The sequence below is a fragment of the Aotus nancymaae genome, unplaced genomic scaffold (genome assembly GCF_030222135.1).
Source record: "Aotus nancymaae isolate 86718 unplaced genomic scaffold, 86718_ANA_hifiasm-v0.15.2.pri h1tg000016l, whole genome shotgun sequence".
In the NCBI taxonomy this organism is placed as follows: Eukaryota; Metazoa; Chordata; class Mammalia; order Primates; family Aotidae; genus Aotus; species Aotus nancymaae.
Window position 1 is genome coordinate 71,493,186 of NW_026988428.1, and position 16,498 is coordinate 71,509,683.

Below are 16,498 nucleotides of genomic sequence, written 5' to 3' on the forward strand. Positions count from 1 at the left end.
GTGTGTGTATACACCCTACTAATTCTGCTTCTCAGTGAATTCCAACTAATATGCACCACAGTATGGAATATAAATTTATAAGAACTACTTCTTAGATTTAATTGGGGAAAATATTTTATATTTACAGATGTATTAGTGGGCTTGCCCAATCCTCCATTTAAAATTGCAGTGGGTCAAGAGTGTAGTATAACACTAAATCATCTTCTGACAAGACTATTTTCTGTAACAGCCAACATGGGAAGAAACTATTCATTTATTTCTTTAGATCACAAAGAACAAGCCTGAGAATCCTTCGTAATATAATCTGAACATTTTAATATTGGAGATCCTTATATAAGAAGCACTATAAAATGAAAAGAATACTAAGGATTTTCTTGAGTTCAATTATTGTAACAGTCTGCTTTTGTTTTTGCACTTAGTAGATTGCTGAACATCCTTAAGACATTAATTCTACATGCTGAATCTACGGTGTGGCACTACGGTTACATTAGTTGAGGAACTATTTAAAGAGTGTTCCAGCATAAGAACAACTAAATAAAAGATGGGCTAGAAACAAAGATGAAAACAATTACAACTAGCAATATCAGAACTTTACCAGAACGAACACAGACTGATTTTTATCAAAAATCAGGGTACCTAAAGAGGTATAGTTCAACATGACATAAAATCAGCTGTTGTTTAATTATGATCAAGCTAAATTCCAAGCAAGCCCCAGCAGTAGTAAAAGCAGCAGCAGCAATTCACTCTAGTGTAAGACTATAGCCTTATATAATACTCACTTTCCCAGGAAGTCCACAATAAAACCCCCTGATGGTACAGGGACAGAAACCTGGTGCGGAAGATACAATTTGCAAGAGATTGGCTTTCTGAGAAACAGCCTGGCCAAGGGGCAGAAGGAGCATACACATATAAACACACAGACACCAAAAACCCCAACGGAACAGGACCATGGTAAGACAAAAATAAAGATGAAGAAAGTCAAATGATAAATTACAGGGAGTCAGACACACACATAGAAAATAGTGGAATGACAACATAAGAAGCAAATGGTTAGTAAGAAACACAGAAGCCACACACATGCAAATCAGTACTAAATCTGGGAATAAGAGGCAAAATGTAATTCCAACTGTCTTTGACACAGAATGCACTGATTATCTCCTAAAATAAGAACTCAGTTTATAAAAATGGCATTCAAGGGCATAAGTGAAACCAAAATCTACCTTAGTTTGTAAGCAAGCCATAATACTAAATATAGCCACTTCTGCTTAAGACATTGGGTCTAGATGGGGTAAAAGAATAAATCACCTAAGGGTAAGGAACCTTCAAATAACAGTTGTCAAGAAGTCCAAAAAGAACATAACTAACCTTGGCAGAACAGAAAGAAAATTGAGTTGGAATTTACAAACCCCATTCTATTAGCTCTGGCTCAACCACTGTGTCACTTCAGGGATAACTTCTCTGGGTCTCGGTTTCCTCTTCCATAAAATGCTATGCTAGATTACTTTCACAAATTCTATGATTCTACTGTTTATTCAACATCTTAAACTGTGTTACCAAGTCACAAATTCAAAGCTGGTAGCAAAAGCTGAGTTATGAAAGCTGTTTCCTTTTTTTTTTTTCCAGTAGCCAAGAAACTGTGTTAAATCCTAAAAAAAATTATAATGCTATAGGGCCAAAGGACAGAACTGTAAAGTGCTTTTTCCAACTTTTGAAAGAGTTACATTCTGTGGAAAGAGTAGATCATTTACAACTCTTTCTAAAAATGTGAGAAATATAGTGGCTAATAAAAGTTGCTATTTGGTGCGCTTTGGATGTCAAATACAGACTTAGTCCTATTTCTTAATCTCCTTCCATTCACATCCATCTCCCAAAATCAATACTGGCACCCAAAATGAATAAAAAACATTTTCAAGCAAGCTGCCTGGAATAGCAAACAATAATTACAAATGTAGACTTCTAATACAAGAAATCAAACCATAAAATAAAACTTATTCAAAGAATTTCTTTAGTGAAATATATTTAGTGGAAAGTCACTAATCAATCAAAAGCACTATATTTTTAGTATCTATGCAGTACTGTTGCAGATTTTAGGCCTTTCCAAAAGCCAAGAGAGGCATGTATTCACATAAGTATGTAAGGGGTGAGGGCGTATATACACATGCATGCACATGTGTGTTGTGGGGGAGAGTGCAGTTCAGAGATGAAGATATAAAAAATGCACATAATCAAATTTTGAGGCGATGGTAATTTTAAAATTCTGACTTAAAGAATTTTATCCATATATCTTATCCAGAACTGAAGAAAATGAATAGCGTTAATACCAAAATAAGATCCTTCGTGTTTTGGTGAGCAGGTAATCAGCCCATGTAATTTACACTTTCAGTACAGTGAAGAGCTGTGAAGGTTAGACTTTATAGTTTCGGTTTCTTTTGTTGTTTGTTTCTGAGACGGAGTTTTGCTCTTGTCACCCAGGCTGGAGTGCAGTGGTGTGAGTTCAGCTCACTATAACCTCCGCCTCCCGGATTCAAGCAATTCTCCTGCTTCAGCCTCCTGAGTAGCTGGGATTACAAGCGCCTGCCACCATGCCCAGCTAATTTTTGTATTTTGAGTAGAGACAAGGGTTCTCCATGTTGGTCAGACTGGTCTCAAACTCCTGACCTCAGGTGATCCACCCGCCTCAGCCTCCCAAAGTGCTGGGACTGCAGACGTGAGCCACTGCGCCCAGCCTAGTTTTGGTTTCTTGAAAATTAAAATTGTATGACTGTAGAATGGTGAAAAAATAACTTCAGAGGACCATATCAAGTCAACCCAAAACTTCAAATCTTAGTAAAAAATTTATGGAAGTACTCTAATACTTCTCAGCCTTCAAGAGCATGAAAAAAAATATTCTTAAGGATCAGTCCTCAAAAGGCCACGTAGATTAGTGACACCGTTCTGTGACTGTCAGTCTTTCTGGCTGTTCAGAATATAGGTAATTAACAAAGTTCTACCAGCAGAGCTATTTCTGCACACTTCTAAATTTACGTTAAATATATGGTGTCAAAGAAGAGGTGAAGAGGCAAGTGCTTGACCTTTAGCATAAAATAATAAGAAAAAACACCAAAAAACTTCTAAGAAAGATACCTGTCTGCCTAGATTTGTTCAAACACAGAATATTTTGAAGAATTCCAAGTAAGAGACAGCTTCATAAAAAACACATCCAGGGCTCCTAAATTGTCCTCAAAGTGTCTCTCCTCCTAATTTTGATCTAATGCACTGATGTAACAGCTTGCTTTTCAACAATAAAAATTGTGAAAAGTCTAAAAATCCCAAAGGAGCATTATTAGCTCAACAATGAAGGTCTCAACCGGTGATAAAAGATTAACTCCTTATGCTTGAGGATCATTTTTTCACTATATGAAGAAATTAAAAAGTAGACATTTGTCCTCTCTTGATTTGCCAGTAAAAACACTAATTTTAAATTAATGAATACTTTCTCTTTTGCCAATCAATGATGTCGCAGTGCATAGCTTCCCAATTTACTCCCATTCTATGTTCCTTTTAGATACTGCAACAAAGAATGTACACTGACCTAGAAAAAAGGCAGCTAATAGCTAGGACTCAAGAACCTAAATTCAGAGTCAGATACACTGAAAAAGTATATCCCCAAAAGCATATACTTTTAAAACCATACTTTAACCTCATGAGTCCCAATCAGCTTCCCTTTCTTACCTTTCCAACTCAGCTATCTTCTTATCTTTGTCATTCTTCTCATTTTCCACCTCCTTCAAGATTTCTAAGAGTCGATCAACTTCCGCCTGGGCCTTGCTAGATTCATCTTTGTACCTGGTGATCTCTCTCTCCAAGTGCTGTATTCGGTCACTCATCTCTGGACTGGCCCTGGCTTCCAATGCTGCCTCATGTGCCTAACAAAGAAAAGCATTTCAATCCTATCAGACACACACAGGTGGCAATGGGCAAACCGTGTCCCAAATAACTATTTATATTCCAATTTAAGAACCGTATTATCAAATATCTAACAGCTAGTCTGCAATTTATAAGGTTTTTATCTGCTTAAGTATTACATAGAAAAATATTAGTAATAAATGGAGAATTATCTTAGGTTCCAAATAGATTAGTTGTTTTAATTAATACATCTCCGAATATTATTAGATTAAAAATCATCATAAGCCAAAAGATGCTTCAGAATTTAGTGAGACAAACAAACAAGTCATTGGACTGTTACTGATCTCTCCAAGATAATATCAAAAGGCAACACCAGGGACTCACTGCTGATCTTATAACCGGACCAGTGCAGAGACTTAATTCCCACTAGACTAACTTCCGTTTCCATCTCCTATATGCTGCTTTACCTAACTTGTGTGAATCACATAGCCTTGGACATCTAGAACCATACAGATACTGTCAGTGTGATGCCATAAAAATGTGAGTTAGATTAAGAAAACAGCTGCTACCACCACCACATAGGTAGCTCCCTCATGCAAGGATTACAGAATTTACAAAATAATATGGAAGAAACAAATGAATTCAGAAATCAAGAACCACACTTAGGGCTGGGCTCAGTGGCTTGAGCCTATAATCCCAGCACTAAGGGAGGCCCAAGCAGGGGGATTGCTTGAGGCCACAAGTTGAAGACCAGCCTGGGTAACACAGCAAGGCCCCATCACTATTAAAAAATATATATATTAAAAAAAATTTTTTTTAAAGAACCATACTAAGATCTGAGAAAAAAATTTTTCTTCAGGATCCTATTATAAAAGTCAACTAATATTGTTAATGCATTTTGGAATACAAAACAGTTGCAATAATTACAAACTAATTTTCAAGACCTTACTTTTCTGCTGGAATGCAGAATGTATTTAATGAGAAGACAAAAGCTGTTTTTTCTTATTCAATAGACCACAGAATATATTTAGTCCCTTAAAATGGTTTGAAAAAATATTAAAGGAGAAAATATATATTCTTAGGAATATTTCAGAAAGCTCTGAAGCAAAGTACCTTGAGTAAATGAGAAATGTTTGGGTAAATTGTGCTAAATGCTTGGTAAAAGTAACAGCTATACTTTTAAGATAAGTCCTTTCTCAAGTTCATTTGTTTAAGGCTTCACACATGTAGAAAAAAAATCTTTTATCTGTCTTAAATACAGACTTCCCTAACCCTTAACCTTGAAAAACATATGAAGTATATTTTAAGAAACAAAAATCGTATGTAAGTTTGGAAGGTAAGAAGAGATCATTGTTCTGCACTGAATGCTGTCCAATGTCTAAAATCACTTGTTTCACATGGTTTGCCAGCTTCTGAGTTAATTGTAGAAGAGAAACTCCTGTAGCAGTCAATCTTTCATGGGCAGAAGGTGGCTATAAATACAGTACATCTAATAGAAAAGCAGAAAGGGAAGAGAGTATAAGGAGTACCAAGATCAGGAGATATTTCAATAGAAAGCTGATCATATTACACATAAAGGGAGGGGGGAAAAAAGGGAACAGACTGAAGATGCAAACAAAAGCGGAAGTAACTGAGAAAATTCTCAGTATCCACAAAGAAAGAAGGTGATGAAATAGGCAATAGGAGGAGACTTGATGTAGGGGCACAAAAGATGACTGTGTAAACAAATGTGAAGGCCAGCTGCCATTTAGTGTCACTGAGATAATGCTGACTTCTAATAATTTATTATAAATATATTATTTGTAACTCCACAAATATAACTACTACATATCAGCATTCTGGGTCTTCATACATGCTGGTGAGTCCTTACTTTGAGGTCTCAGCTTAGAAAGGGTCACTTCTGTTAGGAGGTACTCCATAACCTTGACCTAGGTTAGTTTTCTTTGATATAAGCTTACCTCACACCGTGTGATTTACTACAATTATCTTCTTAAGTGTCTACCTTCCTGATAGAGGCTATAAATTATATGAATCAAGGGACAGGTCTGTCTTGTCCACCATTATATCCTCAGTGCCCAGTGTAGTAACTGACAGAGTAAAAACTCAATTATTTGTAGAAAAAATGAATATGCGAAAAGCAGTGGGCTAGTTACCATTTGATGTAAAACAATCCATAGGCCTAAACGGTAGGAAAAGAAAAAATGGGAAGAAGAGATATTAATCAGTAATTAAATATAAATGTAAGACTAAATGTAGCCCGGAAGATGATTAAGAATATGGAATGAGGCCAGGTGCAGCGGTTCATGTCCCTAATCCCAGCACTTTGGGAGGCTAAGGTGGAGAACTGCTTGAGTCCAGGAGCTCAAGATCTGCCAGGGCAACATAGTGGGACCTTGCCTCTACAAAAAAATGATAAAATAATAACAATAAAGATGATAAAAGAATATTAAATGACAATCTTTAAAGACAAAATAAATCAAACTAGAAAAGAAAATCAAAGATACTGTAAACCTTCCCTTCCCTTATAACAACAAATTCTGTATCAGAGTAGTTTACGTCTAAACTCTTGCTGAGTTAATTTGTACTTTTAAATAAAATTCTAAGAATTTTAAACCACCTTAAAAGATCCTTACAACTTTATAAATTACAATACAAACTCCAAAAAAAGGCACATTTTTCAAATCAGTGTTATAAACATCCCTTTAAAATGTATTTCTAGGCCAGGTGCAGTGGCTCACACCTGTTATCCCACCATTTTGGGAGGCCAAGGTGGGTGAATCACCTGAGGCCAGGAGTTCAAGACCGGCCTGGCCAACATGGCAAAACGCTGTCTCCACTAAAAAGTACAAAAATTAGCCGGGCGTGGTAGCGCACACCTATAATCCCAACTACTTGGGAGGGTGAGGCATGAGAATTGCTTAAACCCAGGAGGTGGAGGCTTCAGTGAGTCGAGATCATGCCACTGCATTCCAGCCTGAGTAACAGAGCGAGATTCTGTCACAAAAAAGTAAATAAAAATAAAATGGATTTCTAAATTGTGGAATACGACATTTAATTCAAGATGCAAGCATTTCTTCTGTGCATAGAGTCACTTATCACAGTATCAGTATGAAAGGTATTTTCTGGATGAAGTTATTTCATTTCATGGCTTCATTCTCTTCTCTCCTTTCTTACTCATTAAGTTCTAACTGTATGTTAACCTATGTTTTAAAAATGCAGATAATTATACACCTTGCTTTTAGAATGTGAGGTCAAGAACATTCAGAAGCAAAAGCTACAAACTTTAGTGAAATAACAATATTAAATATTTGTGTAAAATATCACCTTTGGACAAAAGAAGCTGACCTAACAGTGAATAACCATCCTTAAAATACTGAGTTGAAGTTAAGTCTTCCATCCACAGGCCTTGTTCTGAAAAATACCTACCTTTTACATTATTAAAACCACAATACTCGTACACTGGAGGCAGATTTTGTTCTTTTGTATTTCATACATGTCATAGTAAAACACGTAAGATTACAAAACCATGCAGATAATCGTATTCCCATAGAAATCAACATTTTTACCACATAACCTATTTAATGAGAAAGTAAAGACTAAGACAAGTTTTGTTTTTCTTATTCAATAAACAACAAAACATATTTAGTCCCTTAAAATGGTTTCAAAAAATATTAAAGGGGTAAATATATATACTTAGGAAATCTCTGATTCAAAGTACCTAAAGTAAGAGAAATATTTATGTACATTTTGTTAAATGCTTTGTGGAAGCAACAGAGGTACTTTCAAGATTAAGTTCTCTACCAATTTCGTTTCAGGTGTCATCAGTTGTCAAAATGCAGTTATTAAGCATGGCCTTTATAAAAGACTCTACTGGCAGATACATATTTTAATGTGTTAGCAAAACTGTACCCTAAACTGGTGTGGCTAAAAGCCACAACACAGTGGAAATAAAAGGAAAGAGAAGCAGTCCTGAATGGATTAACTCACTAAGAACAAAACAAAGCAAAGGCAGCAGAAATGCAAACACTTCCCAAAGTATGAGGAAAAATTTTGGTCTAAGAGAAACGTTTCTATTTTGTATTAACCTCAATATACTTTGGAGAGGAATAATTTTAAAAAAATCATAAAAAAATTACAATAGAGTTCCTATTTCAGGAAGGGAGAGATGAGAAAGTTAAATATATTCATTTATCTATTGGGTGATAAAAATGTCATTCCCACAAAAGCCAGAAAAAACTACAACTGGGACTATGTACCACTTGGCTAGCTCACTGACTGGCTTGGATGAGTGGCCCCACACTACTATAGGATGCTAAAGACAGAAGCATCAGGCAGAAAAGAAGAAAGAAAAGTAGAGAAAATGTTTTAAGAGTAGGATAATCAAGGGAAAGAAAATTAACAGTTAAAAAAATATGGTGAATAAGTTTCAACAAAAAAAATCAGAGTCTAGAAACAAACATTTCACCCTAGAAAGAAAAAAAAAAAAGAATTAAGCATTTTAAAAATTCTGTTAACTCAAGGCTGAGCATAGTGGCCTTGCTGCCAGTACTCTGGAAGGCCAAGACAGAAGGATCTTTTGAGGCAGGGGTTTGAGACCAGCCTAGGCAACATGGCAAGACCCCTCTGCTAAAAAAAAAATTTTTTTTTGTAACTTAGTCAAGTGTTGTGGCATGGGTCTGTAGTCCCAACTCTTTGGGAGGCTGAGGCAGGAAGATCGCTTAAACCCATCAGTCTGAAGTTACAGCAAACTATGCTTACACCACTGTACTCCAGACTGAACGACAGAGCAAGACCCATCTCTAAAAAAGAAAAAAGACAAAAAGAATTTGATAACTCAAAAGTTGAGTTTCAATCCTTTCCTTAATAAAGTCTGAGGATGTTATCTCATGTTGAAGACACGGAATGCCAGCATTCAGATACAGGATATAAATTCTTAAGCTATAAAATAGGTCAAAAATGACTTCAATTATCATTACCTCAAGACCAGTCATTTCCTACTCCAAACAAAACAGAAAATAAATCTTACTTTAAAAATTTCAATGATAAGCACAGGGTTTTGAATAAATATAAATTAGAACACTAATAATACACAAGTAATAGTTTCCAAGAAGAAAATATGCCAAATAGTCCTTCACGTAAATCTACAAAGAAACTATAAAGCAAAAAACTAGAACCTAATGTAGAAGGTAAAAACAAAATTCTAGGCCTAATAAATTGCTATGAAAAATTAAAAGTATAACAAATAAAAAAAAACTTTCTGACAATATGCACCCTGTCTTTAAAAAAATGCTAGGAAATTAACATTCTCCAAAATGAGATAAAATCTGAAACAGGATATTTAATAACTGTTCTGAGTCTCAGATCTTACTCCATAGGTTAAATTAGCAAATACGCTCTCACTTATTCTTTTTTTCTGTTTTTAAGAGACGGGGTCTCACTCTGTGGCACAGGCTGGTGTCCAACTCCTGGCATGAAGTAATCCTCCCACCTCAACCTCCCAAGAAGCTGGAATTACAGGCATGAGCCTGTAATTGTATAAAATATCACCTTTGGACAAAAGAAGCTGACGTAACAAGTGAATAATCATCCTTAAAATACTGAGTTAAAGTTAAGCCTTCCATTCACAGGCCTTGTTCTACTGAAAAATACCTGCATTATATAAACACCAATAACAAACAGACACAATGCAATGATTAAGCAAACAAACTAATTATATTCCGGCGAACTTAACCTCTTTCTCTGAAAGGTCGCCTTGCAATAGGCTGACTTTTTCCTTCAAGTCTTTAAGATCTTTTTTGTAGTTATCAAGATCTTTTTTGTAGTTCTGTACCTGGCAGAAGCCTGATTCTAATGGAAGAAAAATATCAGGTAATTGAGATTTTCACACTGTGCTCTCATATTTTACTCACAAGGGAGTTGCATATTTTTCTTTCTCTGAACTGTCAATTTTCTATGATTTGGGGGATTATCTTGAATAAAATAAAGTAGAATAAGAATGCTAAGAGAATTAATTCAGACATATATGGTATTTTAAAGTTTGGGGATTATTATTCCATTGGTAAATTATTCCCTATAAACACCCTAAGGTTATCTACTATGCTCTTAAAGCAAAGCAAAAAAAATGTAAAAAATTTTCTTTAACCTTTTTCAATTGTGATTCCATTTTCAGACACTCCTCCTTCTTCTGCTCCAAAGCAATCTCTAGTGTCTTAAGCCGTGAGTCCTTTTTCAGTCCTGAGGATGCCAGAGAAGAAGCATGCTCTTTCAGATCCAAAAGTGAAGCCTAAAAGAGGCAACACACATCTAGAATAACTAACTATAAAGAAAATAGAGATTTTGAATTTTATATTTATTATCATGGTGGCTGTCAGTTCCTTTCCATTACCAAATACTGATATATTTCCATTTCAAGATAATCCAGGAAATATGAAACAATATTAGCTCTAGCTTTCAACTCTTAACAAATAAGATGGATTCTCAAGAAATACCAATTAAACAGTGATTTAAAGAGTTCTGTTAATACATACCCATTCTCACAAAATAAACGAAAGTAGATCAAGCTTTGTAAATTTAAGTAGTCAAACCTCAGTAGCTACATTAACTTAAACATAAAACATTTTTCAGCCAGATGCCAGGTTTCCATGCCTGTAATCCCAGCATTTTGGGAGGCCAAGGCAGGGGGATCACTTGAGGCCAGGAGTTCAAGACTAGCCCAGGAAACATAGCAAGACCCTGTCTTCATCAAAAAAAAAAAAAAAAAATTTAACTTAGGCTGGCATGGTAGTACACACATATAGTCCTAGGTACTTGGAAGACTGAATAGGAGGATCCCTTGAGCCCAGGAGTTCAAGGCTGCAGTAAGCTATGATTATGCCACCGCACTCCAGCCTGAGCAACAGAGTGAGACATTGTCACTTAAAAAAAAAAAATCACATTTTTCCCTATTAGAAGAAAAATTCTATTAGGAATTTAAACCTCCATAACATTTCCTAAAGATATTAGAAAGAAAATCCAGAGAAAGATGCTAAAGCTCATGCATTATGATCATCTGATTACATGGCATGAGGCATCTTTGCTATTTATGTCACATTAACAGGATTCTCCAAAACAAGATCAAAATATATTAAGTCACCTAATTTAACAGCTGTTGTTTTCTTTGATAGCTGCTATACATAAAATTTCTTCCTTTTGCATATTGCTTTTATCTGTCAACTTTCTTATCTTTAGCACACTATTTCTCCAAATGTATCTGAGCTTCAGTTATTTTAGGGTCTATAAAAATACTATTAACAAGTAAAAAAAAAACTCAAAACACAGTAACACTTAGAAAATGAATGAACCAATCTTTCTGAAATATTCCTTAAGGTATTCACAAAAGTCTGCTAAAAGAATTTTTTTTTTTTTTTTTGAGACGAGTCTTGCTCTGTCACCTAGGCTGGGGTGCAGTATCGTGATCTCAGCTCACTTCAACCTTCACCTCCCGGGTTCAAGTGATTCTCCTGTCTCAGCTTCCCAAGTAGCTGGGACTACGTGTGCCTGCCAACACGCCCAGCTAAATTTTGTTTTTTAGTAGAGATGGTGTTTTACTGTGTTAGTCTTGACCTCCTGACCTTGTGATCTGCCTGCCTCGGCCTCCCAAAGTGCTAGGATTACAGTCATGGAAATGTGGCACCGGGCCTGGCTTGCCTACTAAAAGAATATTAAGAAAATTTTCCATCAAATACTTTTTTACATGCATTATATAAACACCAACAACAAACACACAAAATGCATTGATTAAGCAAACTAATTATATTTTGGTGAGCTTAACCTCTTTCTCTGAAAGGTCGCCTTGCAATAGGCTGACTTTTTCCTTCAAGTCTTTAAGATCTTTTTTGTAGTTATCAATTTCCTCTTGCTTCTCCCGCTCATCTCTGTCCCTCTGCTCCTTTAAGCGTTCAATTGTCCGCTCCTGATGAGAGAATATATCAACATGTGAGGAAATTCCTTTTTGTACTTATATGACTTTAATTTTGCTTTTAGCTGATAAAATTTCAAACTTCTATATTCAAAAGACAATGGTGAGTTTTTAAAGAATCCACTTTTTAAAGAATCCTTCTTATTCATCTTGCCATAACAAGGATGTAGCTTTATTCAACTGAATCCCAAGGTTTTTTTTTTCTTATGATCTCAACTAGTATTTGATATTGCTAAAGTATTCTTTGGGAATATTTCCATTTATTTAATTTCCAAGTAACTAAAAGCTTATATATATGCCATAAGGACAATAAGTAACATAATAATTAACAATTTCTTCTCTATATATTATTCACATGTTGCCTACAAGGCAATGGAAACTGCCTACAAGGCAATGGAAACAACTCACAACTCACACACCAAAAAAGGGGGCAATGGGAAAGATTTTGATATTTTGAGCTTAAAATATAAAGAAGGGTAAAGAAAAAAGAAATCATCAAAACTTTCTGTCAGCAGATACTCATGAAGTTTGAAAATTACAGCAATTTGGCCAGGCACAGTGGCTCACACCTGTAACCCCAACACTTTGGGAGGCCATGGCAGGTGGATCACTTGAGGTCAGGAGTTCAAGACCAGTCTGGCCAACATGGCAAAACCCAGTCTCTACAAAATATTAGTTGGTCATGGTGGCTCATGCTTGTAATCCCAGCTACTTGGGAGGCTGAAGCAGGAGAGTCACTTGAACCCAGGAGGTGGAATTTGCAGTGCGACAAGATCACACTACTGCACTCCAACCTGAACAACAAAGTGAGACTGTCTCAAAAAAAAAAAAAAATAGAGCAATTTAAGTGTATTTTTGGGTACCATTTCTAAATATATTCAGGAATAAAGCCTCGATCCCGGCAGGCAGCCTGAAGCATTCTGAATCCAAGAGACTTAAAGAACAGTGACCCCCTCATCCCGTTAAAAAAAAAAAAAAAAAAAAAATCCAATTACAATGACCCAAGAAGATGCCCTAAACCTCCTTCCAAGACATTAACACTGGTCAGAGGTTTGGGTTACTGCCTTAGTCAACCATTCCTAAAAAACTAAGTTTGTTGGCAGGGCGCAGTGGCTTACGTCTATAATCTCAGCACTTTGGGAGGCTGAGGCAGGCAAATCACAAGGTCAGGCGTTCCAGACCAGCCTGGCCAATTTTAATAGAGACTAAAATTTTTTAGTCTCTACTAAGAAATATAAAAATCAGCCAGGCATGGTGGCAGGTGCCTGAAGTCCGAGCTACTCGGGAGGCTGAGGCAGGAGACTCGCTTGAACCCAGGAGGCAGAGGATGCAGTGAGCCAAGATAGCACCACTACTGCACTATAGCCTGGGCGATAAAGTGAAACTCTGTCTCGAAAATAAATAAATAAATAAACAAAGAAACTAGGTTTGTTTATAAAGGCAAAAGAAGGTAGCAAGGCCAAGACTAGAAAATTAGAAAGCACATTATATTAATAACTAAAATCCAGGAATATACTAGGTACCAAAATGGGATAGTAAAAGAGGACTTATTATGTAACGCCTCCTGATGATCATGTCTGCTATTCCCACATACTCAAATTCTAGTTGACCATATAAATTTAAAAATTTTTTCTTTTTCTTCAGAAGATAGGAAATGGAGAAAATCTGGCTGACTCTTTAGAAAATGTGGCCACTGCTCTGTAGTGTAGAGTACATCTTGCCTAGCAACAGATGCTTAAACTGGCCACAACTCAATGGAGTTTCTTTTCCCTTCAAACTACATATGTCAGCAATAGCACACAGTAGCTCTTTTCCCTTTTGCCCACAGGGATGTCTTCTGTATTCTATACCCAGTTTTAGATTAATGAGAAAGCAGGAAACGTGTGTGGAGAGTCGGGCTAGTCACTTACTTTCTCTGCAAGGGCCTCCTCCAAAGTTGTCAAGGCAGTGTCAGTATTGGTGGTGTCAGCCTGCAAGGATTTGACCCGTTCTTTCAAGCTGCTCATCTGCTTTTCCTTATCTCTAAGCTGCTCTTGAAGATTTTCAATCTAAGTGTAAATAAATATTTAAGGGAAAAAAGAGAACATTTTTAAAAAACAATAGCACAATCAAAATCATTTTAATTTGAAAACAGCTCAGGGTTGTCTGCATGCCTTCTGTAGAAATTATTTAATCCTAAATTTCAGAATTAAATACAAAACCTTAAACCCAGGAATTTGTAGGCAAAACAAACAAAAAAAGGTACACAAGTATATGGACACATATACACAAATCTCTAATAAAATAAGAAAAGTAGCCAGCAGAAAAGATCCAATATAGAGATGGCCATGTAGACAGGAAAGCCATGAGGACTAGGATTACTTCTAAAATGACATTGTAAATGCAAGGGGAATTCCTTCACAAAGAATAAAGGGAAGACAGAGAACAGATAAGCTAAACAGTGAGAAAGATGAATCTGTTGTGTAAAGAAAAGGCTGTTCTTAAATGCTAGTGTTATGTTAGATATATATCATCTTTTCTCTAAGCAGCAAACATTTTTGTAGTCATTCATTCATACACACTTACATGTATTAATTTACTCAAAAAAGTGTGTTGAATTCTGTATTACATGCCAGACACTACTGATATGAAGAAAAATGAATATGCTCATTTTTATTCTATTATGAGATGGTAAGAAAATGCATCATTATACAGCTAAAGTCAAGCTATAGAAGAGCTTGTGTGCCAACCTAAGGAGAAATGAAAACCATTCGAGATTTTTAAGCACAGAAGTGGTCTGGCCAGTTCTGTACTTTAAATAAATAACAGTGCCAGTGTTGGCAGTGTCAGCATGCAAGGATTTGACCCATTCTTTCAATGAAAATTTAAGAGGACTTGCATATAGACATGGAAAACCATTAGGGGTTGTATCAATTCAGGTAAGATTATGGGGACTAAACACACTATGAAATAACATTGTGGAAATAGCATGTTATCACTCAAGTACAACAAGCTGCATGTTATCATTCAAGTACAAGGAGACTAAAGTACAATAAAAAATTATTCAAGTAAAAACTATGAGGAAATTCTAAGGAGATATCCTTAATAAGCTAAAGGAAAATTATAAATAAACCGGATACTCACAAAGTTCATTCATTCACTATATATATATACAAGTTTAACTTCCCGCTATAGATCAGGCACTTTTCCAGTTGTTGAGGAAACAGAGTAATGAAAACAGACCAAATCCCTGCCTTCATTGAGCTTACATTCTAGTAAGGTAGACGAATGAAAGCAGGAAGGAATAAGTGATCAAACAAATGAATGAATCAATATAGCATAGGGTAGAGATAAGTTCTATCGAGAAAAATGAAGCAGGAGAATATAATCACAGTCTCCTCTTGAGCTGATACTGAAACTACCTGATTTTATTTACATGGTTTTCAAAATGCAAGATAAACATTATCTCCTCTGGGAATAGTCTGTCACCCTCACCCCCATGAGAAAAACTTGATCATTGTCTGTATACCATTAATGATACATATACATGTATATATTATATATAAATACACACTCCTCCATTCTTCCATGTATCTATGTATTGATCACACATCTACATTCTTCCAACCATCATTATAGCACTGATTAGTGTACATAACCATATGTAATTCTTTGTTTTACACATGTCTCCACAAGTAGACATAGATCCTACCCCTCCATCTGTTTTGTACCTTCCTAAATGGTACATCTCAGATCGTAAACATTAATCGATAAATGAATAAAATATAAGTTTGGACTTTCATAAACTGCATTTAGGGATTCACAAAAACTCCTGCCAAGAAGGGAATGACAAAACAATCCTGGATCGAATTGTCAGGTAGTTTCTTACATTAATAAATTTAACACAAGCTCTTTAAGGTACCTCTCTAGAGTCAAGAAGAACTTGACAGGCAGAACAAAAAAACTAAGAAAGAGATGTGATAAGTTTAGAATAGGGTACATGAATATGCTGAAGCTTAAATTTTCACTTAACAAAGAGATAATCATACAGCTGAACCATGCATTGTCTGAAATGGGCTCCAATCTATCTAGTGCCAGTAAGAGTCCAAAGCCCATTGTAAGAACTGAGTTCATCACAGATGGAAAGTATTAGTCTCCCTTGATTTTATTAGATACTTCTACTAAAATCTCATATGAATCGATACTTAGGTAAACTCATAACCATTAAAGAGAATTTTGCCACTCAAAAATTCATATACTCCAAAAATTCGTATTCTTCATATACGGGTATACCTCGATTTCTTACGGTTTGCTTTATTGCTCTTCACAGATACTGGTTTTTTACTAACTGAAGGTTTGTGGAAACCCTGCATCAAGCAAGTCTATCAGCACTAGTTTTCAAGAGCAGGCTAACTTGGTGTCTCTGGCACATTTTCGTAATGCTTGCAATATTTATTTTTCATTATTATTATATCTATTATGGTGATCTATGATCAGTGATCTTTGATGTTACTGTTATAATTTATTTGGGGTGCCATGAACTCTACCCATATAAGTTGGTAAATTTAAGAAATTTTTCAGATGATCCAATATGGCCGAATAGGAACAGCTCTGGAGTGCAGTTCCCAGCAAGAACAACACAAAAGGTGAGTGATCACCGCATTTCCAAACAAGTTT

At 35.7% G+C, this 16,498-nt stretch overlaps 1 protein-coding gene across 11 annotated transcripts in view; it reads right to left on the minus strand.

Annotated features, from left to right (window-relative positions):
• The window catches only part of ERC1 (ELKS/RAB6-interacting/CAST family member 1), a 556,187-nt gene that overhangs the window by 352,319 nt on the left and 187,370 nt on the right, over positions 1-16,498 (minus strand). For all 11 annotated transcript variants that reach the window (XR_010343042.1, XM_064377601.1, XM_064377596.1 and 8 more), the window contains 4 exons: positions 13,753-13,890; positions 11,696-11,836; positions 10,028-10,168; positions 3,712-3,905 (listed from right to left, as the gene is read on the minus strand). Coding sequence is in view for 10 of the 11 variants with exons in the window: in XM_064377601.1 (XP_064233671.1) it covers positions 3,712-3,905; positions 10,028-10,168; positions 11,696-11,836; positions 13,753-13,890 (614 nt within the window). In the remaining variant the exon portion in view is untranslated. The remainder of the gene's footprint in view (positions 1-3,711; positions 3,906-10,027; positions 10,169-11,695; positions 11,837-13,752; positions 13,891-16,498) is intronic.